Source organism: Dermacentor andersoni, chromosome 5 (assembly GCF_023375885.2).
Source record: "Dermacentor andersoni chromosome 5, qqDerAnde1_hic_scaffold, whole genome shotgun sequence".
In the NCBI taxonomy this organism is placed as follows: Eukaryota; Metazoa; Arthropoda; class Arachnida; order Ixodida; family Ixodidae; genus Dermacentor; species Dermacentor andersoni.
Genome location: NC_092818.1, coordinates 4,102,702 through 4,129,584, shown reverse-complemented (window position 1 = coordinate 4,129,584; position 26,883 = coordinate 4,102,702). Strand labels below are relative to the sequence as shown.

The 26,883-nt window shown below is 46.1% G+C and overlaps 1 protein-coding gene and 1 long non-coding RNA gene across 4 annotated transcripts in view; one reads left to right on the top strand and one right to left on the bottom strand.

The window, feature by feature from the left end:
• LOC126529909 (nuclear factor related to kappa-B-binding protein) overlaps positions 1–26,883 on the bottom strand; it is a 437,784-nt gene that overhangs the window by 100,032 nt on the left and 310,869 nt on the right. For all 3 annotated transcript variants that reach the window (XM_055070097.2, XM_055070098.2, XM_050177360.3), the window contains one exon: positions 12,419–12,522. In XM_055070097.2, coding sequence (XP_054926072.1) covers positions 12,419–12,522 — 104 coding nt within the window. The remainder of the gene's footprint in view (positions 1–12,418; positions 12,523–26,883) is intronic.
• Positions 12,476–20,382, top strand: LOC140218441 (uncharacterized). The gene is made up of 3 exons (XR_011894692.1): positions 12,476–12,559; positions 13,936–14,035; positions 19,665–20,382. It is a non-coding gene; the product is annotated as an uncharacterized lncRNA (long non-coding RNA).

The following is a 26,883-nucleotide window of genomic DNA, read 5'->3' as shown; positions in this document are numbered from 1 at the left end:
GCACTCATGTGTCCACCAAGGATTTAGCCTTTTCCGAACAATGCCAGAAGATTGCGGAATGGCCTTTTCAGCTGCAGGAATAATACAGTTAGTAAATTTTTCATTAATTTTGTCAATGCTCAAGTCTGTTAAGGTAAGCTCCTCCAGCCTGGCACTTTCTGTAAAAACAGCCCAGTCTGCCATTTGTAACTTCCATTGGCGTGGTTTGTTGGATATAATGGGTAGCGTTGAGGTGAGGTTGATGATCACTGCCATATGAAGTCTCGAGTACATACCATTTAAATTCGGTAAAAATGTCCGGAGAGCAAAATGCTAAATCGAGGCAGTTAAATTGTGTGAACTCAGTGAAGAATGAGTTGGCGCACCTGAATTTAAAAGACAGATGTTATTTGTCAAAATAAAATCTTCGATAAGTTGTCCTCTTTGGTCATTCTTATCGCTGCCCCAAAGAGTACAATGAGCATTAAAATCTCTAACTAAAACAAAAGGCTCCGGCAGCTGGCCAATTAAATTTTCCAGGTCTCGAGTTGTGAAATGGCTATGGGGAGGGATGTACAACGAACAAATGGTGACAGTCTTAAAGGATAGAATGGTGACAGCTACTGCCTCGTATGGAGTATTTAATGAAACGTTCCATGTGGGGATGCCGCCTTGGACGATAATAGCGACACCTCCTGATAGACGGCTGGAGTGCTCGCGGTCCTTTCTTATGACAGTAAAATCTTTAAAAAAATGTGTATGTTTGGGTCCCAGGTTCGTTTCTTGAAGGCAGAATGCTACTGGTGATAACTTATTTATGATGTCTTTGATGCCACCTACATTGTGAATTAGGCCTCTGCAGTTCCAATGAATGATAAAAGCTATCTTATTAAAATTGGGAAAAAAATTACTTATGTGTGTGCTTACAAATTGTGGGTGACATGTATCTAAAAGCTGATTACTCTTATGAAGGGCGGTAACCGTTCAGGTTACCTTTCCCTTTCTCACAGAAGTTATAATATGTTTCTCCTTCTGTGAGTGCTCCAAGGAGTGCGGGTCTTTTGGCGTCAATGACGCAGGGGTTTTTGGATCGACCTCCATCGCCTTTTCCGAGGCACTGGACGATCGAGAGCCAGGCGCCGAAACGCGCGTCTCGGGCCGTGGGGTACGCTTCAACTTCGGGCTCTGCGGCACTGTTGTCTGCGGGCCCGTATTCGTTGCTTATGGAGCAGCACTGGCTGCAGCCACCAAGGGGGCGGTTGGGGTTTCTAGAGGAGTACCGGACGTGGCCCCTGTAGACTCCTGAGACCGGTGTGGCGCTGCCCCCTGCCGCGACACACTGGCATAGCTTACTTGAGGTAAGTGCGCAAGCCTTTTCCTCGCTTCATGGAATTAAATCTTTTCCTGTACAGTGTGGGGATGCGCGACTCTCACGCATCCCCTGATATGTTGTTTTCCCGCACGGCTTGCGTGGCCTGGCGCCCGCGGCGGTCGGAGTGGTTGAGGCGCAGTACGAGAGATGGCGCGAGTGTTGCGCTGCTAACGCCGCCGACAGGTGGGTTTACTTGGGCGCCGAAAGAGAAGGCGCTTCCTCTTTGGGTCGGGACAGCAAGCAGTGCGGATGTGCTGTGCCACGCGTGCGCCGATCCATGCTTCTGCGAGACCGTCTCGCGTGGCCGCCTTCGAACGCGCCACCGTTTGCGTGACCGTACACGCGAACGACCAGGCGTTGGGATCCAGCATGGGGCGAACATATTCGCTTGCTATCCGGTCGCGGTGAGTCGGACTTCCTAGATTTGTCGCGCGCCCATCGGCATGTTTTGTGTATTACAACTCGGCTAGCAGGCATTGATCTATGAAAGGTGGAATAAATGCCCTTGTGATTGTTTGCACTATTGTGTTGTCGTGCCTTTGTCCCAGGAGCACGGGAAGAGAATGCCACAACAGTTATTGCAGTTATTTCTTTTTCTCTTTTCCAGCAAGGGCAGCTCCGTGAGAAAGCTGGATGTTCACCCTTGCAATTGACACATTGCGTGGGAGCTTGCAGTTGTCAGATGGATGGTCGTTGGCACTACACTTTGCGCATGTTTCCTTTCCTCTGCATGATTGTGATGCATGTCTGAACCTCTGACACTTGAAGCATTGCCTCGGGTTCGGTATGTATGGTCAGACGTTGATTTTCAGGTAGCCTGCGTCGAGTGAACTTGGCACAGTACTGGAGTCAAATGTAAGTATTACGTGTTTTGTGGGGATCTGTTGGTCGTTTCGTCGAAGTGTTATCCTTTGTACCTTGATTACATGTTGCTCCTGGAATCCCTCAAGGAGCTCTTCATCACTGAGGTTCAAGAAATCTTCTGATATTACTCCTCTGCTGGTGTTGAGCGAGCGATGTGGGGAAATAGTGACATTAGTGTCATCGATGCTTTTGAGTTCACTAATTTTTTCGACTTGTTCTTTCTTTGTCAGTTCGAGGTCTCCGCTTGCCATCTTCGATACTTTGTAGCCTGATCCGATTGTGTTTGATAGGCATTTGGATACTATGAAAGGTGATAGTTTTCTAATAGTTGTGTTGCCTTCACTGTGAAGGACATGGAACTGTGGGAAGGTGTCATAGTTTGGTTTTAATAGGAACTGAAATGTTGCTTCAGTGCGCCCTCGTTTTTGTGGGCGATCTTGGAGGGGGGGGGAAGCGTTTGCCATGTAAACACTGGAAAATTCGGCGGCGATAGTAGCCACCCACCACCAAGCCCAACTAGGGAATGCTGCTAGGTTGGGAATAATACCTGCAGACGCCAGCCATGCACCGCCGCTATAGCCTAATATATATATACCCAAGACAGGATATATTACACACGGTTAACCCTTGCCGCCAGGAAATACAGAAGTAATTAGAAGTGAAGAGAAGACAAGAAAGATGGAAAAGTGGGTGAGAAAGACGAAGATTGGAGAGGAGAACAGGAAAAGGCGACTGCCTATTTCCTCCAGGTGGGTCAGTCTGGAGGTGCCGTCTATGTGAAGCTGAGGCCGAAGAGGTGTGTTGCCTCCGCCGGGGGGCCTTAAAGGTCCAAACACCCAGCATCGGCTCAACCCCCAGGATCCCCCTTTCCCCAGACACGGCGAAGCCGCGTACGGCTACATGTGGGAGGGGCCAACCTTCGTGTGCTCGGGTACGTGGTGTCGAAACACACCAAATGCCTGCTGATGCAGACGACCCTACGGGGCTCCTGAAAAAGAAAATGGGTCCTGGAGGTTCTGTGTCGACTACCGGCGTCTCAATTCTGTGACGAAAAAGGATGTGCATCCACGTCCTTGGATCGATGACGTTATCGACTGCCTTCATTCTGCATCCTACTTTTCATCTGTGGACCTCCGATCGGGCTACTGGCAGATACCCATGCATACAGCTGACGAAGAGAAAACCACTTTTGTGACCCCAGACGGCTTCTTTGAATTCAACGTCATGCTGTTTGGTTTGTGCAATGCACCTGCAACATTTGAAAGGTTTATGGACACGGTACTGTAAAGCCTGAAATGGGAGGTTTGTTCGTGTTATTTAGACGACGTCGTCATTTTTGGCTGCACTTTTTCCAGAGCACAACCATCAACCGGACATTGTTCGGACGTGCCTTGAACAAGATGCCCTTACCCTCAACTCCAACAAATGTCACTTTGGCCAGAGAGGTGCCAGTACTTGGACATCTAGTGGACAAGCAGGGGGTGCGACAAGTGAGGGATGCAGTCACGGCTAAACCTGTTCGTCTTTTTCATGCAGGTCTTTGCCTCACAAATCGACACTGCTTCTTTTCATCCCGTCGACGGTCAGTGTGCTGCATCGTGGAATGAACGACAACACCATGTGCCAGTGACGATGCTCTTCCATGCCAACACTGGATTTCGCAACGACACCGGTGGCTGCTGCCCTGAACGTTATCGGCATTCGCGTTGGCTATCCCAAGTAACATCGACATTATCAAATTTCTTGGAAACTGCCCCTCAAGATTTCTTCGGCAGTGGGCAAGGCAGCACCCGAGGGATGCAGTCATGGCTAAACCTGTTCGTCTTTTTCATGCAGGTTAGTAGATATCACAATTCCTGTGAATTTAAAAGTGATTCCCTCTGTTTGGTTGTGCTGCCTTGCCCAGGCGTCTTGCTTGAATGTTTTACTGAGTGTTTTGACTCATTTTGTCTACTTGCACTGTTGTTAAGCGGGGACGTTGAGCTTAATCCAGGCCCAGGGATAGCAGAGCAACTCAAAGAAATACTTCAAAATCAAAAAGCTTCTTCATGTGAACTAAAGGCTATCAGAGTTAAGCTAGACTCGCACATTACCGCGACAAACGTGAGACTGTCTCCCATTGAAGGTAAACTGGAAGTGCTTTCACAGACAGCTAAAAGGATGGAGACATGCGAGCAATCGCTTGCGGAACTAAACGAAGAGATTGCTTCACTAAGGAGAAATGTGGACAACAATGAAAATTATTCTCGACGAAACAATCTGCTCGTGTATGGTATTTAGGAGTCTGAAGCAGAGACGGTAAATAGTCTCAAGGAACATATTCTTACAGAAATTTTTGAACGCAAACTTGAAATAAAGGTAGAGAGCCTAGCAAGTTTACACCGCCTAGGAAGAAAAGCGGTAGGGAAAGCGCGTCCGGAACTTCTCAGAAATGCTTCGAAGCTGAAGGGAACTCAAGTGTACATTTCGGAAGACTTCTCACCTAGGCTAAGAAAAATTAGAAAGCTGCTCTGGGCTACTGCTAAAGATAAGGAGCCTGAGGATAAAGTGTACCTTAAGTATGATAAATTAGTCATTAACAAAGAGGTCTATGCGTGGGACGAAAGGAAAAATCAAAGGTTTAAAGTACCTGAAGCCGCTTCACACGGTATTGATCACAGCTATGAGAGTGGTGTAACGAAAGCCTCACAACTGGGGAAAAATGCAGGTCGTCCGCGAAGGAAACGCGCCAATGCTTCAAGTACTTGACAAGCCACAGGTTCAGAATCACTGTCTTTTTTTTACGCCCATGGTTCTCCAAATCAAGCGAAGCATAAACCACCATCGGTTAAATATTAACGCCGGTAGTTCTCTTGACGTCAAGACGACCCCATTGCCAGATACGTGCCAGTTACGTGTGATATCCCTGAATGCTAGAAGCATTGTAAAGAAAAAGATAGCCTTGAAGTTCTGCTCATTTCTTATGATCCTCACCTACCGGTGATTTCCGAGACATGGTTACATAGAGGTATTCTTGATGAAGAAATTGTGCCACCGGACTATGTCATATACAGATGCGATCGCGGCTCATGTGGTGGAGGCGTTGCTGTGATTGCGAAACGTGCAGTAAATGTAACGCTGCTTCAACAAATTGATCAGCATGAAAGTTTGTTGTTGCACGTTACTGCGCATGGTCTCACTGTTTTTCCTTTTGCTGTGTATTGTGCACCTGATGCAGCGGATTCTTTCATGTATAGTTTATCTGACCGCTTACTACCTTATCAAAACCGGAACTTAATTATTACCGGTGATTTTAATTTCCCTGCTATCGATTGGGATAAACCGTATTACGGCCTGTCTGCCTCATGTGATATTATTCTTGATCTGATGTTTTCTTTAAACCTTAAGCAAACCGTTCATGCATACACCAGAGAGACATCTGTCTTAGACCTTTTCTTTGTTAGTCAAACCTTTTTTGATGGAGTGCTTAGTGTTGAAGCTGGAATCTTGGATCATCATCTGTTGTTCTTCTGTTGTGTTTCGTCAATTGTTTCCGGGATGCGTCCGGTTAAAACGATCAAGGACTACGCACGTGCTGACGATAACGTAATCATCGACTCTTTACAATCACAGTTAGATAACCCTTGCAGCAATGACCTTCATAGTTTATGGCAACACTTTAAGAAGACAGTACGGTATACTATTGAACATTTTGTTCCCCTTAGAAAGGTTCGTATTAATCGCCGCAATCCTTGGATAAGTCGTGAAATTATTCAAATGAAATGCAAAGTAAGGCGCTGTAGGAAGAAAAAAATTGCTTGCCCACAACAGTTCCAGGTTCTAAAAGAGGAACTTGCCTAAAGTTAAAATTAGCAAAGTCCCATTATTTTGACACGATGCTCCCCGAATTTATCAGAAGTGATCCCCAAAAATTGTGGAATTTTTTAGGTCGCAGGACTGACCACTTGACCAAAATTCGAGTTAATAACAGCGTTGTCAACGACTCCACGATCATAGCACAAGGTTTTAACTCGTATTTTCAAAGCGTGTTCCTTATGGAACAGGCAACCACAGCTAGAATTCCAGTTGAAGATCCTGGTGATGTACCAACTATCTCTGTGAACAGTGTTGTGTCTATGCTGCGTAAACTCGCAGATAAAAAATCCGCGGGTCCCGGTGGGCTTCCAAATGCCTTTCTGAAGCGCTTTGCAGCACAGGTATCTATTTTCTTAACAAGGATCTTTCAAGTCTCGTTACTTTCGGGAGATGTGCCGGAGGACTGGAGGATGGCCCGCATTGTGCCAATTCTAAAAAAAAGGGGACAAGCTAACCATTTCTAATTATCGACCAATCTCAATCACTTCCTCCTGTTGCAAGCTGCTTGAACACATAGTTTCTGGTTATCTTAACTCCTATCTTGCTGAAAATAACATTTTATCACCTGCACAACATGGCTTTCAGAAAGAAATGTCCACTGTGACACAGTTAGTTACAACAATTCATGATTTTTCTGTTGTGCTTGATAAATCAGGGCAGATTGATGTACTTATTTTAGATTTCCGCAAGGCATTTGACACAGTTCCCCACAGTAAACTTATTCATAAACTGGAAAGTATTGGCGTCCCTACTAATTACCTTGTTAATTGGATTAATGCTTATTTAAAACACAGGACACAGTACGTAGAGGTTAATGGTTGTAAATCTGAAGTGCTTCCAGTTACGTCAGGTGTACCCCAAGGAAGCGTTTTAGGCCCGCTGCTCTTTTTAATTTATATTAATGATTTGCCGGCTCCTTTTCCCGAAAATGTCTCTGTCAGGCTTTTTGCAGATGACTGCATTCTTTTCAAGAGCATAAACGAGCATAATGATCATTACCTCTTACAAAACTCACTATTAGCTGTTCATCAATGGTGCCTTAAATGGAATATGCAACTTAACCTAGATAAAACTGTCCTCTTGCGAATTTCGCGCAAAAGACAGGTTTCTCCTTTCTCTTACAGCCTTCTAAATCATTCTATTATGGAGGTCACACATCATAAATACTTAGGGGTTACAATAACAAACGATTTAACCTGGTCTGCGCATATTGCAGACATTTGTTCCTCATCATTTTCCAAGCTGTGCTTTCTGAGGCGGAAGCTTACAGGTGCTCCAAGTAAGCTTAAACGTCTTGCATACATAACATTTATTAGATCAAAATTAGAGTACACGTCGGTCTTATGGGACCGTTCATAAAGAAAGACATTTACCAGCTTGAGATGGTGCAAAGGAAAGCGATTAGGTTCATTTATAACAAATACAGAAGGTTTGATTCACCTACAACACTAACGAAAACAAATAACATTCAACTACTTCAAGTACGTAGGAAAATGTCCTGTTTGTTGTTCCTCTATAACCTTTTAGCACATAAACTAAACATTTCGCATCCCACAGAACTTAAACAGCTATTGTCTAGATGAGCACACCACACAGGAGCTCATTTACTGGAACCAATTTTTGCAAGAACTGACACATTCAAACACGGTTTTTTCCCGAGGACCGTTTCCGACTAGAACTGTCTTCCTGGGGCCATTTTCCAGTCCCCTAATTTTGTTAAAGCTCTAGAAGAGCATTTGTTTGAGTGAATGAGTGTTGTATATGTGCGTATACGTACATATATGTGTAAATGCATGGTTCATGGTGCATGGTTTGACTTGCTGAACGCCATTTTTGTTTTGAACGAAGCCTCCTTGCTGCCTCACGAAGTGGCGCTACTGCAAATCCCCACTCATCATCATCGTTTCTGCCTGGTTCGATAGAGTGTCTCTACAGCAGTTCCGGTTTCAGCTTAGTAAGCCATGTCAAGACAATCCAGCAGCTGATTTGTTTCTTTGCGTACGACGCTGCGAGCAGGCCATGTTTTTCGTTTGTGCGACTGGTGTTTTCTTTGTGTGCTGTGTGGAGGTTCCGGTGATCCAACACGGCATACGGAAACATTGCGTCAAGTGTCTAATTGTGCCGGCAGTGCCCCCCAGACTGCGTTGGGGAATGCCGGCATGTGGGTGCCGGGAGGCCTAGGATGTGCTCCCTACTGATGTGGAAAATGTTCTGCCAAGACCTGCGCATGGTTGCATTGCGATACTGGACACCGTCTCATTTGACAGTTTCACAGGTGCTGACATTGCTGTACTGACATGCGCACAACTCGACGACGGCGAGATCATTCGTCAGGTTTCTGCTGCACCACCAACGATGACTCCAAGTTGGAAGATGACGCCCCATGTGCTATGCTGCCGTCGCATGTGGAGCGTGTACAAGCAGTGACTGTGCTTTCAGCCGCCTATAGTGACTGTACGAGCCTCTCCGAGATTAAGGCTTATCTGATTGTGCCTAAACGGAACAGCGGGCAACGGCACGTTCACGATTTCTTCAAGCCTACTGCCGAGCCCGAATAAGTGTGTGGAAATAAAGGATTTCATATCTTTCTTAATCTGCTTTTTCGGACACCTGTTTGTTCGGACATTTCCGCAGTCCCCATGAGGTCCAAATAAACGGCTGGCAACTGTAGTCCCAATTGTACGTGGCGCCACACGCACCGTCCTGAACTTGTGCATGTTGTCCGCATGAAGCCATATGTGAACGATTAACTATGCGAGAGACCCTTACTTCCGCAAGTGACACTTCTGGTCTCGCATCTGGGCGATGCTTCTTAGGGAGGGACAAATGACGCGTGTATTCTATACAGATGATGACGATATGAACATTAACGGACTTCGTCTAGTGGGTCAGTGGGATTCGGTGAGGACGAAGAAGACGTGTATCTGTCCTGTTTGTTTTTGAACAGGTTGTCCTGCTGTTATTGAAGAACGTCTCCCGGTCTTCTATCTGCGTTGTACTGCGACAATATATTTACAGTAAAATCTCACTATAATGAACTGGGACATAACGAACTAATGGATATAATGAAGCAATCGTGACTCCCCTTGAAATTTCAATAGATGCCCATGTATTGAAAACCTCGCTTTAACAAAGCTAAAATTTTCTCACAATGGGTATAATGACGCTTCTTTTAGAGCGCAGCTCTTTGGCACCCATTCCTGCATTTTGCGGCGCCGTCGTTCCTCGCCATAACCAGCTCCGTAGCCAGAGCCAACGCGCTGCTCTAGCTGCACGCACCCCTGGCACCATCTCTCCCGCAGAACGCGAGCCTTGCTCTATTCACTCTTCCTCCAATGCTTTTTTGCTCCAATTCTTTCTGAGCCATGAGCGAGGCAACCAGTGGAAGTCCTTCGTCTGCCGCTGCTGCTAAATGAGCTGCCCGAGCAGAGGCCCAGCACCGTCGCCGCCAGAATCCAGAGGTGCGCTACACCAAACCAGGCATTGGTGCAGCAAGTCTAGCATATATCCATTTATTTCTCCATGTGTGGTGGCAATCAGAGCGCCGGCTCGGTGGCGGCTGATCTCGATGATGTGCCGCTGCCCAAGCCGAAACGCATAGCTGCCGCCGTTCGCCACTGCATGTACCCCTTCACCCCCTCCTCTCCTCCGATGCGGCGACCACGCGAGAGCACGCAATGTTCTCCAGTTGCTGAAGCGTCGGCTCGGTATCAGCGGATCACGGTGCGTGCTTCCCAAGCTGAAACGCAAAGCCACCTTCATTTGACTCACTAGTGGCATCAGTCAGTCGCTGCCATCTCTTCACTGTGCAACATGAGTCCAGCATGAAGAAGAAAATGTGGCCGAAGATTTAGGCATAGCGTTTAGCGCACTGCCGACGATTTTGAGCAGCAAGGAAGCTGTCACAAGTGCTGTCACATATGGCGTAAAAGGCGACAGAAAGAAGCTGCGAGCCAGAGCTTTCGAAGCTGTAGAGAAGGCGGTCTTCAAGTGGTTTTTGGACGCAAGAGCAAGCGGTACTCCTGTGAGTGGGGCACTGTTCCAGCGCAAAGTGAGGGGCTTGACGTGCATCATGGGGCACGGCGATATTGTGGCGAGTGTTGGCTGGCTGCAGCGTTTCAAGGAGCGCCACGAAATCGTCGGTAGGGCTGTCAGCGGGGAAGTGCAGTCTGTTGATCGCGAAGCTGCAGTGGCGTGGGTGAAGACAAACATTGGACAGCTGCTAGAAAAATACAGTACGAAGGATTTGTTCAACGCGAATGAGAGCCCTGTTCAAACAGATGCTGCCGCAAAAAACTTTGGCCATCAAAGGTGAATGCTGCCAGGGCGGTAAGCAGAGCAAGGTCCGCATAACCGTGCTGCTTTGTGGCAACATGGATGGATTGGAAAAGGTGCCGGCCCTCGTGGTTGGCAAAAGTGCATCACCACAATGCTTCAAAGGCAAACGAAGGCTCCAAGTGAGTTATGTGTCCAACCGTAAGGCTTGGATGACAAGAGAAATTTTCGCACAATGGTTGTGGCAGTGGGACGAGCAGCTGGGCAAGCTGAACTGGTAGATATGCTTCATACTGGACAAATGCACGGCCCACCACACTGGCGCTGTGCTCAAAAGCAATGAGCTATGCTTCTTGCCGCCAAACTGCACTGCAGTTGTGCAACCCCTCGACCAAGGAGTTATCATGAACTTTAGGTTGGGCTACCGCAAGCGTGTGATCAACTGAATTCTGCTCAATATGAGTATGAAGCGCGAGTCCATGATCGACTTGTACATGGTGATCGAGATGCAACAGGCTGCTTGGATGGCTGTTCCGGCAAGCAAGATTGCCAATTGCTTCTGGCGACGACAGCCCGGAGCCTAATATTGGCGAACCAGACGTACCGACGCCCGCACAAGTGCTGGATGCAGCAGACCTGCTGCGCCGCTTCTTTGGCGCTCTCTGTGACGGTGAGGACAGACTCGAAATAGCGGCTTCAGCTGAAAAAGCTGTTATTCGCCTGAAGAAGACGTGGCAAAAATCTATCAAGCACTTTTTTTTCTGCGAAGTGAGCTGCCAGCTGGTGTGCTGTTGATCAGTCAGTGATGAGCCGCTTGGCATGAATAAAGTATCAATGACTTGCTGTCTTTTTTTTTGCTTGTTTTTTTCCGTGCAACGGCCGTTTTCTTTTTCATGTGGCGGGCTGCTGTGAGATTTGGTGGTGAGTACATCCTCTCTTGCTTGTCAAAGGCGGATAGGAAGGGACAGTGGCTATAACGAACTAATGGCTATAACAAAGTAATTACGACCCGCCCTTCAACTTAATTATAACAAGGGTTTACTGTATGCATATCAGGTTTAACCAAGTTTATAGAAGGTTATAAGTTTCATCAAGTTAAATAAGTTACTGCAAGGTTAGACAGTTCAAAATGACACATTACACAGGACAGTATAGGTCCTGTAAAACTCTTGCTTGGGCTAGTTGGTTCATGCTTGAAGTAGTAAAGGCAAGGTGCAGAAGACCAGGACTCAAGAAGAACACAAACGACAGGACCGGCGCCTGTGTGTAATACTGCAACATATGTTGCACCAACTTGCCCAAACAGAAGTATACCTTAGGTATTCTCATCATCATCAGCCTGGTTACGCCCACTGCAGGGCAAAGGCCTCTACCATACTTCTCCAACTACCCCAGCCATGTACTAATTGTGGCCATGTTGTCCCTGCAAACTTCTTAATCGCATCCGCCCACCTAACTTTCTGCCGCCCCCTGCTACGCTTCCCTTCCCTTGGAATCCAGTCTGTAACCCTTAATGACCATCGGTTATCTTCCCTCCTCATTACATATCCTGCCCATGCCCATTTCTTTTTCTTGATTTCAACTAAGATGTCATTAACTTGCGTTTGTTTCTCACCCAATCTGCTCTTTTCTTATCCCTTAACGTTACACCCATCATTCTTCTTACCATAGCTTGTTGCGTCGTCCTCAATTTAAGTAGAACCCTTTTCGTAAGCCTCCAGGTTTCTGCCCCGTACGTGAGTACTGGTACGACACAGCTGTTATACACTTTTCTTTTGAGGGATTAAAGGCAACCTGTTGTTCATGATCTGAGAATGCCTGTCGAACGTACCCTGGCCCATTCTTATTCTGATTATTTTAGTCTCACGATCCGAATCCGCGGTCACTACCTGTCCTAAGTAACCACAGTCCACGTAACCTGTCCAAGTAACCATGGTCCTCTTGCACGCGAGGCGGATGCTCTGCCTCTACGCCACCGCTGCACCTAGGTATTCTAGTGACTTTCTTTTTTCTTGAATGGATTTCAATTTATGCTAATGGCACATGTCTCATGCAGAGGTGGGAAAACGTTACCTGCTGGTCGCTGGCCTCTGCCAGGTACTGCGAGTCCTTGAGCAGTTCACAGATGTCAGCACGTGTTCCTTCGCCATTGGGCAGCCGAGCAGCCGCATCACGCACTGCACGAGGCACACCAGTGGTGGTCAAGCATTCGATGTAAGCAGTCAGCTCAGGGTCACCTGGTGGCAATGACACTTTTCCACTGACCAAAGGCAAATGGATGTTGTGGCCTCAATATAGATGTCATGATAACAATGCATGGTGATGATTAAGAAGACTATGATGAGATGAGATGACGATGACGATGAGATGATGATTAAGAATATTAACATACCTACAAACCTCAAACCACTTAGTATACTAGACAAGTTGCCAAAAGCTAATACAACTGCGTAAAGGCATACAGTTAGTTAATTGGAGTTTAATAGCGCAAAAGTGACTAAGGGCATGCTGCGCCAGTCACAGGACAGTACAAGATCCAATGTTAAGGCAGCAATAGCTGTGCTACCTTAAAGTTGATGTAAATATCCAGTTTCATCTGAAAACTCGAACGAGTTACTGAACGGCACTAGCTGCTCATCGCCCAAAAATAATGCAGGGTGTAAAGGTATATGCAAGTGATACCAATTGTTGAAATGTTTCCGCCTCTGTGTTTCAGTATGTGGACATGACATAATTATGTGATTTACTGTAAGTGATTCCTTGCATTTCTCGCAAGTTGGTGGGTTTTCCTTTAAAAATAGAAAATTGTGCGTTAGATGTGTATGTCCGATTCGAAGTCGACATAACGTCACCTCGTTTAGCGTAAAGGAATACAAAAATACCATTTTATTGTTCAGAATCTTTTGGTTAGTTGAAAAGCATAATGAACACATCACAATAGCAGCACAACAAACTAATTACACCTTGGATGTTGAGGGATGTGCTAGCTCTACATTATGTTACAGTACTGGCCTCTTTGACGAAGCCTTTTTCTACCCCTGTTCGTAGCACTTCCCACGAGTGAGGCTGAGCGTACCTCGCAACTAGCAAAGGTTTTTTTTTGACATGGAGGTATGGCACTGGGTGTGGACCTTTTCAATCTTGCTAAAAACTCCTTTAAACTCTGCACTGCCAATGCGGGAGTGTAAAGACACCAAACATAACTTTTAAAAGTTTGGCTTACTTAGAACCATCATGCATTTATAGAACATCAGAGACTGCACACCATTGCTCGTCAATACACTCCTGAGAAGTTATTACTAAGTGAAGGGGGCTGAACTCGGCTTGAATGTCATGAATTCATGAATCTCAGCTGCTCAGCCCCTAGCAGCTGCGCCGAGAACCAGCCAATCTAGGTTCACTTCTAGTTTCTCACATTACAGCGTGTGTTGAAACATTGCTTTGTAGTTTTCAAAGTTTTGTGATGCCACCGCGCACAAGCCCAAGAAAGAAAAAAAGAAAAACAGATGTTGGAAGAATTTCGCTGCATACAATTACGCATGTTATTGCGGTGGAAAGACAACAATGTATGATTTTGTTGTTTCCCCCAGGAACCAGATGACGTGCACAGGAGACCTGCATGGATAAAGGTGACCGATACCATGCTGGTTGGTTTGAAACACTTCACTCGGAAGGATTTCTTTATTCACGGTGAGTAGACCATTGCTTTCATTTTATATATTCCAAATAAGTTGCTGGTGTTTCAAACAAAACCAAAGGAAGCTTAAGCTTCCTTTGGTTTTGTTAGTTTAATTTTTTTCCCCTGCGGTGCCACTGTGAGGTGAGAGTGGCGGCATGAGTGGACCGAGAGCTCCAAGTGAGGCGAGGCAAGGCAAGGTGCCATACTCGAAGGCTGTGTGTGCAGTTGACCGTAGTGGCCAGAGAGGAGACTAGGTGGTGCAAATGTCGCGATGAGATTAAGTCCCCTGAATCAAACTAAAGGTAGCTGTAATGTCGTAGGGCCACACTTGGTGCCCTTAATGAATACATTGTTGCGCCAAAAAAAGAAAATAAAGACTTGGGAAGGAAGAATACGAAACGACAGATTGGTGCCCTTAGTTGCGTAATTAACAAAGCCATAGAGAGATGGCACCACTGTTGCCCTTACATACATATCAGTGCTCGCGTGAATAAAAGGGTCTTGCATCTTGTGTGGTATGGGTTAACGTCTGTGTCGTTCTTCTGCTGATCGCACTGCTCGCCAAAACTATAATTTGGCGACGAGGATGGCGTCCGTTGCACTTTCGCCGCCGCCAATATTCCTCACCACCCCGAGCACTCCAGCCATTCCATGGCCCCGTGGATACGCCTCTTTGAGAATTTTCTTCTTGCATTTGGAGCTGCTGACCTGCCTGCGCCCCGCCATCGAGCTCTTTTGCTACACTGCTTGGGGCCAGAAGGACAACGCATTTTCGATGCACTCCCATCACCAACGGTGCTGGACGAAGCTGCTTCAGCCGCTGATCCAGCGGACGCCGTGCTCCCCAAACAAGACGCCACAGCGGCGCGTTCCCCAAACACATACAAGATGGCCCGCGAGACGCTGGCTCGACATTTCGTCGACACGCGCAATGTTCGGCTAGAACACAACCACTTCCGCAAACGCCATCAGCTACATGGCGAGTCCATCTCTGACTTCGCCCTGGCGCTTTGAGAACTTGCTGCCTCTTGCAATTTCGGTGAGCAAGCAAACGAAAACATGTGCGAGCAGTTTATCACTGGCGTTGCATCTCTGCAGTTACGTTCGCGGTTGTTATTGGAAGGAGACGCACTCACTTTCGACCATGCCGTTGAAATTGCGCTACTTCGTGAGCGAGCTCAGCTTGAGTCTGAAGCCTTTGTTAACCCTGTTCAGCACATCATACAACAGCCACACCAACGTGACGCTTTTGGAATGACCAGACAAAATAACTGGCGTTTCAGCGACAATGACCTGTGCGTCCCTAGTCAAGCCTGCGTTCGTCATGCTCGCCCGCCAACTTCAGGCACAGCCACCGTCGTTGTTCCGTACAGCGGAATTTCAAATGTCTGCGGTAATTGCGGCACAGCAAGTTGCGAGCCGTCTGTATGCCCCGCTCGCAATAAAACCTGCTTTGCATGTGGCCGCCATGGCCACTTCATGCAAGTCTGCCGTAGTGGCCTCAGCACACGAGGACGACGCCCGGCTCACGTCCGCGAAGTAGTTTCTGAAACGGATACGTCAGATGCCATCAGCATTTTCACTATTTATGAAGATAAGCCCACAGGTGTCTACATTGAAGTGGCAGTCGCGCCAATGAACTCCAAATCGCAACCGCGCGTTGTGAAGTTCTTGGTCGACACTGGATCAGCTGTGTCAATTATATGGGAACAAGAATTCCGAAGCGTGTTCAAAGACAGAATACAATTGACCAGCTCTAAACTTACTATGTTGGACTTCCAACGCCAAAAGATTCCTGTGCTGGGACAGTTTAACCCTTTGAGGGTCGATTTTTTTTCGCCTTATGCGACCGCCCAGCGTGGATTTTTTTTATTGCAGATTCCGATTCTTCTTAGGAACTTATTTAGAAAAAAATTACTGTAATTTTTCTAGGGTGACGGTAAAGTGAGAAAAAAATATTTTGCATTGGTATATATGCACTCTTCATTCATGAATAACAATAAAAAAGGAAATAAACTTATCAGAATTAAAAATTTTATGCATTTTTATGCATATAGTTCAAGGCTTCGAAATTCAGCCCACGAGAATATTTCGCAAGCCTCAAACGTTGCTGCTCTTAGTCTAATCGAACTGCGTAGGTGCGCGCACTCAAGAAAACTGTGTGGTTGTGTGCCCATCAAAAAAAGCAACACGTGTGACAAACTTCCGCTAATCTTCATCTTATTGCCAACCAGCTAGGGCAATTACGTTTTCGCGAGTCTTAAAAAAAAGAAAAGAAACGGAATCGCATGCACAGCGGCATCGTTCCTATGGGCACCCCTGTGAGCACTAAACAAGCGAGAAACAAGCGGTCGCCCTTTGAGCAATTAGAAACGAGATAGCCATCAGTTTCGCAGGCGAAAAAAGCCGAAACCGACCACAAAACAAAATCCAAACTGCCCCCCGCCCGTGTGCACGCCAATGCGCGAGCGGTAGTATATAGGCGCACGGGGGCAAACTAGCGCTAAAACAAACCATGCAACGAAAACCAAGAGAGGGAGGCATGCAAAAAAAAATTTTTCCTGTATTCCCACATAGTGGCAGCACATGACACAAAAGAAAAAGTTTGGAAATTGGCGTGCTTTTTAAACGTACAGACGGCGCTGTAAATATATGGCATCGACCATTCTTGGACTTGTTCGCGGTGCCGTATATTTACGTCATTGACCGTCAAAGGGTTAAAGCCAGACTCATACCAGGAAAAAAACGGCCGTGTAGCTATTCAGGTCGCACCCGGAGGGACTTCTCTTCTTGGTCTGGATGCTGTGCAAGCTCTAGAACTACATATTGTGCGTACACAACTATGTTGCCTGCACACGGTTGCCGAAGATATCTCTGCCCCCTAGTGCCTCTACGGCTACCGAAGAAGGTTCAGATGCCATGCTGAAAGGAGCAGCTAAAACTGCACAGGAATAGCACAATCCGCTAAGTCCACCAAAGTTCAGTATGCCAGCTTCGCTATGGGCGAAATTTTGGCATTTGTTGTCACCAGGCCTTGGACTTGCCAAGGGCATTCACCACAAGGTCAAGGTAAAGTCATCAGCCTCCCCAGTCGTGCAGAAGTTCAGACGTTTGCCACTTTCTCTGCGCAAGCCGGTTAGCAACCTGCTTGAGTGCCTTCTTTCCGATGATGTCATTGAAAGGGTTAACGCTTCCGAGTGGGTTTCTCCTATTGTTGTAGTCCGCAAGAAAGATGACGGCATCCACCTCTGCGTTGACTTGAGAGAGCCTAACAAAGCGATTGATTGTACAGTAGTCGACAGCATTCCCTTGCCCCATACGGAAGAGCTGCTACACACTCTGAATGAAGCACGCCACTTTTCAAAGCTCGATTTAGCTTCTGCCTATTACCAGGTGCTGCTTCACCCAGATAGCAGAGACCTCACTTCTTTCATTACGCACAATAGCCTTTTTCACTTGAAAAGGCTGTGCCTCAGACTGGCATCAACCACAGCTGCGTTTCAACAACTCTTGACAACAGTCCTGCAAGGCTGCAAAGGGGTGCTGTGCTACCTAGATGACATCATTATCTTTGGCAGGACCGAGAAAGAGCACTTGAGAAATCTGGAGCAAGTTCTTCAACGCATCTCTGAAGCTGGACTTAAGCTCAATGAGAAGTGCGTGTTTAATGCATCGGAGTTACCATTTCTTGGGCATCGCGTCAGCTCAGAAGGAATAGCTCCCTTTCAAGCCAAGGTCGATGCCATTGTTCATGCTGCCACCTCCACAGACACAAGCATGCTGCATTCATTTTTGGGCTTGGTTGAGTACTATGCTAAGTTTATCCCACACCTGGCTGAAGAGGTAGAACCTATGCGTAGGTTACTTCGTAAGGATGTACATTATGAATGGGATGCCGCTGCCAAAAAGAGCTTTGCAAAGGTAATGAAGCTCTTAGCATTGCACAAGATATTGCAAATGTTCAACCCAACGCTCCCTGTTATTGTGGCCACAGATGCGTCTGTTTATGGCCTGGGAGCAGTACCACAACAGGCTGAGGAGCCACACATTCGGACTGTTGCATTCGCATCCTGAACTCCGACAGAAGCGAAGCGGAAGTACTCAGCGGGACAGCAGGAGGCCCTGGCGTGTCTGTGGGCATGTGAAAAATGAAACATTTATCTCTGGGGACGACTGTTCATGCTGGTAACGGACCATCAAGCCCTAGTATCTCTACTTTTGACACATAGCACAGGACAGCGACCACTTTACATCACAAGGTGGACCTCTCATTTGCTACGTTACAATTTCACAGTTCAGTACAGACGTGGAGAATACAACAAAGTAGCAGACGCTTTGTCCCGGCTACCTGTCCCGGCTACCTGAACTGAAGATGTCCCAGCACATCTTCAGTTCATGTCAATGACCTTCGACTTGCTACAGCCGAGGATTGCAAACTCCAGGAGATTGCTCATTTTGTTCAGACATCATGGCCAACGAAGAAATATTTGACTGCTGAACTGACTCCCTACTATGAGGTCCGGGAGGAATTGTCAGTAGCAGATGGTCTGCTTATGTGCTCGGAGTGTATTGTGGTTCCAGCCAAGCTCACTGCTACGTTTATTCAGCTTGCCCATGAATCGCACCCTGGAATTGTGAAGACCAAGCAATGTCTTCGTGAAAAGTACTGGTGGCCAGGTCAGGACAAACAAGTAGAAACTGCCATCCGAAGCTGCACAGTCTGTCAGTCGGCAGACAAAAATGCTAAGAGCTATCCTACTCCACTACAGCCAGTGGCCCTTCCAGATAAACCTTGGAGCAACATAGCTATTGATATTGTTGGCCCATTTGAGCGTGCACCAGCAGACTGCTCTTTTGTTATATCAGTTGTTGATTATTTTTCCAAATGGCTAGAAGTTGCTTTCTGCAAGGATTTGTCTTCCAGTAAAGTGGTGGACTTCCTCCTGTCAATATTTGCACAAAAAGGCTACCCCGACGAACTGGTCTCGGATTATGCACCACAATTTACATCCTGAGAATTCAAGTCCTTTCTTCAAGACAGGGGCATCAAGCACAGCTTCTCGGCTGTGTATCATCATCATCATCATCAGCCTGGTTACGCCCACTGCAGAACAAAGGCCTCTCCCATACTTCTCCAACAACCCCGGTCATGTACTAATTGTGGCCATGTCGTCCCTGCAAACTTCTTAATCTCATCCGCCCACCTAACTTTCTGCCGCCCCCTGCTACGCTTCCCTTCTCTGGAATCCAGTCCGTAACCCTTAATGACCAACGGTTATCTTCCCTCCTCATTACATGTCCTGCCCATGCGCATTTCTTATTCTTGATTTCAACTAAGATGTCATTAACTCGCGTTTGTTCCCTCACCCAATCTGCTTTTTTCTTATCCCTTAACATTACACCCATCATTCTTCTTTCCATAGCTCGTTGCGTCGTCCTCAATTTCAGTAGAACCCTTTTCGTAAGCCTCCAGGCTGTGTATCACCCCCAGGAAAATGGACAGATTGAAAGATTTATCCATGTGCTCAAATATTACATTCAGTTGGCTTTGCTAGAGCAGCGACCAGTGAAGAACACTGTTACAGAGTACTTAGGAATCTTAAGTCACTCCTCACAGTACCACTGGCCTTTCTCCTGCAGTGCTTCTGTATGGCCGGCACATCAAGACATCCTTGGACGTCATCGGACACACCACCTCCAACTTCTTCACGGACCCTGCTCCGGAGATGTTATCACTTCGGAAACCAATCCCTGGTCTGAAAGGCACTCCCAGCTTTGGACCTTGTGGGAGATACGAGGTTCTCCTCCGTACTCTTGGGACAAAGGAACGACAACACAGTAGTGCAAACAATCACAAGGGCATTTATTGCACCTTTCATAGATCAATGCCTGCTAGCCGAGTTGCTATCCCCAAAACATGCCGATGGGCGCGCAACAAATCTAGAAGTCCGACTTACCGCGACCGCATTGCGAGCGAATATATTCGCCCCATGCTGGATCCCAACGCCTGGTCGTTCGCGTGTACAGTCACGCGAATGGTGGCACGTTTGAAGGCGGCCACGCGAGACAGTCTCTTTGAAATATCAGGCATTGTGTGGGATATTATTGGCCTTAGTGAGGTTGGAAGAACTGGTGAGGCTTACACAGTGCTGACTAACGGCCCCGTTCTCTGATACAGAGGACTCCCAGATAGGAAGAAATATGGGGTAGGACTCCCAATCCATAAAGACATAGTGGGCAACATAACGAACTCTACAGCATTAAGGAGAGGGTAGCAGCAGTCGTAATAAAGCTTAATAGCAGAGTGATGGTTTAGGCTAGTTGATTTTCCATTTTTAGGCTGTGGTACAGTGTGAAGCGGGACCTCCTGATTTTTTCCTGTGTCCCCTGTCCTGCTTTGCGCGATACCACATGGTCTAATAGGAAGTGCAGAATGAAGGTAGTACAAGCCTACGCTCCGACCAACAGACACGATGGTGAAGAAATAGAACAGTTTTATGAACATGCTGAAGTGGCGACGAGAAAAGTGCAAACTCAGTATATCGTAGTAATAGTGACTTCAATGCAAAAGTAAGGGGAAAGCAGGCTGGTGAACAAGCAATTGGCAACTACGGTATCAGTCCTAAGAACACTAGAGGAGAGATGTTGGTAGAATTCGCAGAAAAGAATAGGCTCTTAATAATGAACACCTTCTTCAGGAAGCGCAGCAACAGAAAGTGGACCTGGAAAAAGTCCTAATGATGAAACAAGAAATTAAATAAATTTCATACTTTCTGCCATTCCCAGCATAGTGCAGGATGCAGAAGTGTTAAGTAGGGTAGAGTGCAGTTATCATAGGCTAGTAAGGTCTAGGATTTACCTCAATATGAAGAGAAAAAGAGTAAAATTAGTCAAGAAACAGGCCAACCTAGATGCAGTAAGAATAAAAGCAGACCAATTCAGGATGGTTCTTGCAAACAAATATGCAGCCCTAGAACAGAGAGATGAAGATAACAAGGAGGTAATGAATGAAACAGTAACTAGGTTGGCTTCAGAAGCAGCAATTGAAGAGAGAGGCAATGCACCAAGGCAACCAATAGGTAAGCTCTCCCAAGCAACGTAGGACCTAATAAAGAAACAACAAAGAATGAAAGTGTCCTACTCAAGAGATCGGATAGAATTTGCGGAATTTTCAAAACTGATCAAGAGAGAGAAAATAAAGGATATTCGAAACTATAACTTAAGAAAGACTGAGGAGCAGTAAAAAATAGACGCAGCATGAAATCATTAGGAAAACTTGGCATAGGACAAACCAAGATGTATGCACTGAAATATAAGCAGGGTAATATCATCAGCAATTTCGAAGATACATGTATAGTAAAAGCAGCTGAAGAATTCTGTGCTGACCTATACAGTATCCATAGCAGCCACCCTACCTTCATTCGAAGTACTAACAAACGGGTTACAGAGGCTCCTTCTATGACTTGCCAAGAAGTTAGCAGGGCCTTGCAAGACATGAACTGGGAAAAAGCGGTAGGAGAAGATGGAACAACAGTCGAGTTAACACTTTCATTATAGTGAGAAAATTGTCATTTTCTTATGGAATATTATTTGCCACTACAAATAATATTCAAGCACACTTTGCAGCATAGCATATTATACATAATAAAATGCTCTTTCTAAAAACATACGTTGCCAAACAAAAACATATGTTTGGCAAAACAAAAATTCTAGAAAGTGCCTTTTTATGCTGCCAGTAGATAAAAAGAAATATAAAGGAGCATGATATCTACAAAAACATGAATATCAAAGGAAATTCAGAATGTACATTTCCAAGATAAATAACCCAGGAATAGTGTCTGAAAAAATAAATGCTCAGTACACCGCCGTTCTTCAAATACAAAAAAGAAGCTAAGGCCAGTTCATTGCTCATGCCATGCAGTGAAGCAGCTCCTGGATTTTGTGAAGCATAGGTGCACTCCGCACTTTTCCTGCAAAATGTCTGGTATTTGTTCATCTTTGCGGTCCTCGTAACACATTTTGCAGTTCTGCCTTTTCGGCATCTTCTGAGGATGGTCCGATGAGAAGTCCAAGGAACGTACTTCAGCAGTTCGACTAGAGTCATGCACCTCATCCAGGACTGATTGCTCTCAGCATAGCTGGGCACTAAAAGATTATGCATCCAAGCATATCTCTTTGCATTTTTGCAGATTGTCTTTCACACCTCTGCAGAGAAGAAGAGTAGAAAGAAATCCCATGCCATTCTAAACTGTCTTGCACTGATCCGTAGTGCTGGGGTGAGATGTGCTACGGGTGGGCTTCTTGACATGAGCAGAAGTTTCTTTGCTGCCAATGGCAGCACATCGTAACCAAGCAAAGTATGCACCCTGAAGCTAATCAGTAGAGCTCGCAGGTCATGCAAAATATCGACAAATAAGTGCGCACAAGGAGGGAGACTGCTCAAGGCCGTAAAGGAAAGTCGTCGGGGAACAGCTGCAGATGTCCCATGCTGACTCAAAACATTGTTGCCGTTAGCGCTTGAATCTGTTTTGCTGTCATATTCAAAAGGATAACTCGAGTCCTAAACACTAAATTGAAGTGTGGGTGCAGTATAGTTACGAGCACGACTCTTTTCTCACGACGCAGCCGTGCAGAACCCCGCCATAGGAGCGACTTTCGATAACTGTGTAGTAGTGACACCGGCAGTGCCTGTTGCCGGGATTTTACGAGAGAAGTGAAATGGAAACTCTTGGAAACTGGTTGAAAATCCAGGTCAACATGTTGGGCATGTAACGGACCTTCAAAAATTAACTTTGGCGGAATAAAACGACCCGGACTTCAAGCCACAGCTCACTAGTGAACAGCTGGCGTCATTTTCGGTTAATTATGACCGCTCAGCAATGTTGGATGGCACAACCGGCGATATTGTTTATCTTTATCGGGCGACCACGTCTCATCATCATCATCATCAGCCTGGTTACGCCCACTGCAGGGCAAAGGCCTCTCCCATTCTTCTCCAACAACCCCGGTCATGTACTAATTGTGGCCATGTCGTTCCTGAAACTTCTTAATCTCATCCGCCCACCTAACTTTCTGCCGCCCCCTGCTACGCTTCCCTTCCCTTGGAATCCAGTCCGTAACCCTTAATGAACATCGGTTATCTTCCCTCCTCATTACATGTCCTGCCCATGCCCATTTCTTTTTCTCGATTTCAACTAAGATGTCATTAACTCGCGTTTGTTCCCTCACCCAATCTGCTCTTTTCTTATCCATTAACGTTACACCCATCATTATTCTTTCCATAGCTCGTTGCGTCGTCCTCAATTTAAGTAGAACCCTCTTCGTAAACCTCCAGGTTTCTGCCCCGTAGGTGAGTACTGGTAAGACACAGCTATTATACACTTTTATCTTGAGGGATAATGGCAACCTGCTGTTCATGATCTGAGAATGCCTGCCAAATGCACCCTAGCCCATTCTGATTCTTCTGATTATTTCCGTCTAATGATCCGGATCCGCCGTCACTACCTGCCCTAAGTAGATGTATTCCCTTACCACTTCCAGTGCCTCGCTACCTATTGTAAATTGCTGTTCTCTTCCGAGACTGTTAAACATTACTTTAGTTTACTGCAGATTAATATTTAGACCCACTCTTCTGCTTTGCCTCTCCAGGTCAGTGAGCATGCATTGCAATTGGTCCCTTGAGTTACTAAGCAAGGCAATATCATCAGCGAATCGCAAGTTACTAAGGTATTATCCATTAACTTTTATCCCCAATTCTTCCCAATCCAGGTCTCTGAATACCTCCTGTAAACATGCTGTGAATAGCATTGGAGAGATCGTATCTCCCTGCCTTACACCTTTCTTTATTGGGATTTTGTTGCTTTCGTTATGGAGGACTACGGTGGCTGTGGAGCCGCTATAGATATCTTTCAGTATGTTTACATACAGCTTGTCTACACCCTGATTCCGTAATGCCTTCATGACTGCTGAGGTTTCGACAGAATCAAACGCTTTCTCGTAATCAATGAAACCTATATACAGTAAAACCTCGTTAAACCTTACCCGCTTAAACAGTAGCTTCGTTTTAAAAGTAGTAAAGTCACATCCCCGACTCAGCGGCCATTGAACATAATGTGTTTTGTATCCGCATAAACCATACCAGCTTATTGCGTACGCATCGGTTAAAACGTAGCGTTTCAACTTTTCGTCACACAAACACGGCGGTGCATCGTCTCCAACGGGCGGCCCAGCAGAACAATAAGCCTCAGAGATCGGAACGGCCTCCAAGCGCCCTGTGCGTTTGCGCGTGAAGCCACATCAACATCAGCATCATTACGACGCCGTGCCAGAGAGCGTTATGGCGTAGTGCAAGCGAGAACTCGCGTCATTCGGAACCTCGGATAAAAAAGACGCCGGATGCTCAGCATAGAAGAAAAATTCGACATTGTCCGTGCTATCGAACGTGACACGAAGAAGTCGGCGCTGGCATGCGACAAGGATTTGCTGTTGACTACGGTGTATCGCATTTGGAATGTGAAGAAGTTGCTCGGCAGCGCTGCTGCGATCGCTAAGACATGTCGGCTACGAGGTTAGACTTTTCACCATCGTTGCCGCTGCTGTTGCCGAAGTGTCAGCTAGCGACAGTGATAAGGACGACACGGAAAGCAACAGCACGGGCGATTCAGGCCCGACAGTGGCCGAAGCTACGCGTTACGTCAGTCTAATGAATGCAATCGTCGCGACGAAAACAGGGGCGCGATAACGTAACTCTATTCCAAACGAAAAGTATTCCAAACTCCAGCACCCAGCAATGAAAATGCGCCCCCGGGACTTCTGCAGCACTACTGCACGTGCACGGAGAATACGTAACGCCAGCGAGGAATCTGCCATGCGAGTGTTTGCCGAGAAGAGGGGGCTGGCTGAAAAACTGGCACGCAGCGTCAGTAAGTTTGAGGCCGCTGTCGTCGTGCTAGGCAGCTGCGGCATCAAACGAAAATAACACTTTTGTTGCGCGAAGTGAATAAATACTGCATGTTTTCTTCCCCTTTCATCGCATTCTCTCCGAGTTCCGTTTTCGACAGATAAGTGGGCGATCTCATGCTGTTTCGGTTAAACAGTGCTACCATTTAGTACGCAGTTATTCCGAGTTCCGGCCAACTACGGTTTAACGAGGTTAAAGTGTATAAGGGTTGGTTATATTCCGCACATTTCTCTATCACCTGACTGATAGTGTGAATATGGTCTATTGTTGAGTAGCCTTTACGGAATCCTACCTGGTCCTTTGCTTGACAGAAGTCTAAGGTGTTCCTGATTCTATTTGCGATTACCTTAGTAAATAGTTTGTAGGCAACTGACAGTAAGCTGATCCGTTTATAATTTTTCAAGTATTTGGCATTCCCTTTCTCATGGATTAGGATTATGTTAGCGTTCTTCCAAGACTCCAGTACGCTCGAGGTCATTAGGCACTGCGTATACAGGGTGGCCAGTCTCTCTAGAACAATCTGCCCGCCATTCTTCAACAAATCTGCTGTTACCTGATCTTCCCCAGCTGCTTTCCCCCTTTGCATACCTCCCAAGGCTTTCTTTACTTCTTCCGGCGTTACCTGTGGGATTTCGAATTCCTCTAGACTATTCTCTCTTCCATTATCGTCGTGGGTGCCACTGGTACTGTATAAATCTCTATAGAACTCCTCAGCCACTTGAACTATCTCATCCATATTAGTAATGATATTGCCGGCTTTGTGTCTTAACGCATACATCTGATTCTTGCCAATTCCTAGTTTCTTCTTCACTGCTTTTAGGCTTCCTCCGTTCCTGAGAGCATGTTCAATACTATCCATGTTATACTTCCTTATGTCAGTTGTCTTATCTGATTCTTGCCAATTCCTAGTTTCTTCTTCACTGCTTTTAGGCTTCCTCCGTTCCTGAGAGCATGTTCAATACTATCCATGTTATACTTCCTTATGTCAGCTGTCTTACGCTTGTTGATTAACTTCGAAAGTTCTGCCAGTTATATTCTAGCTGTAGGGTTAGAGGCTTTCATACATTGGCATTTCTTGATCAGATCTTTCGTCTCCTACGATAGCTTACTGGTATCCTATCTAACGGAGTTACCACCGACTTCTATTGCACCCTCCTTAATGATGCCCACAAGATTGGCGTTCGTTGCTTGAATACTAGTGTCCTCTTCCTGAGTTAAAGCCGAATACCTGTTCTGTAGCTTGATCTGGAATTACTCTATTTTCCCTCTTACCACTAACTTATTGACCGGCTTCTTATGTGCCAGTTTCTTCCGTTCCCTCCTCAGGTCTAGGCTAATTCGAGTTCTTGCCATCCTATGGTCACTGCAGCGCACCCTGCTGAGCACAGAATTCCCAATTCTTCCCAATCCAGGTCTCTGAATACCTCCTGTAAACACGCTGTGAATAGCATTGGAGAGATCGTATCTCCCTGCCTGACGCCTTTCTTTATTGGGACAATGGTGGCTGTGGAGCCAGTATAAATATCTTTCAGTATTTTTATATACGGCTCGTCTACACCCTGATTCCTTAATGCCTCCATGACGGCTGAGGTTTCGACTGAATCAAACGCTTTCTCGTAATCAGTGAAAGCTGTATACTCCATAAAACGCTCTCTAAACTACTATAACAAATATTCACATTAACGTTTCTTAGCCTGGTGTTGTTAAATTTATTTGAAAACCGTGTAATACAATAAGTTTTTACTTTGTATTTCGAGAAAAATCCGTATATTTTGGCCGATTTTGTTTCAAACGCTAGTGCTATGCTTTCTGTAGCTTGTCCAGATGGAAACAATAAAAAAAGATTGTTGGTGCTGTTTGTCTGCTACGCAACACCTCTTCATTAAAAAGTATTTCAAC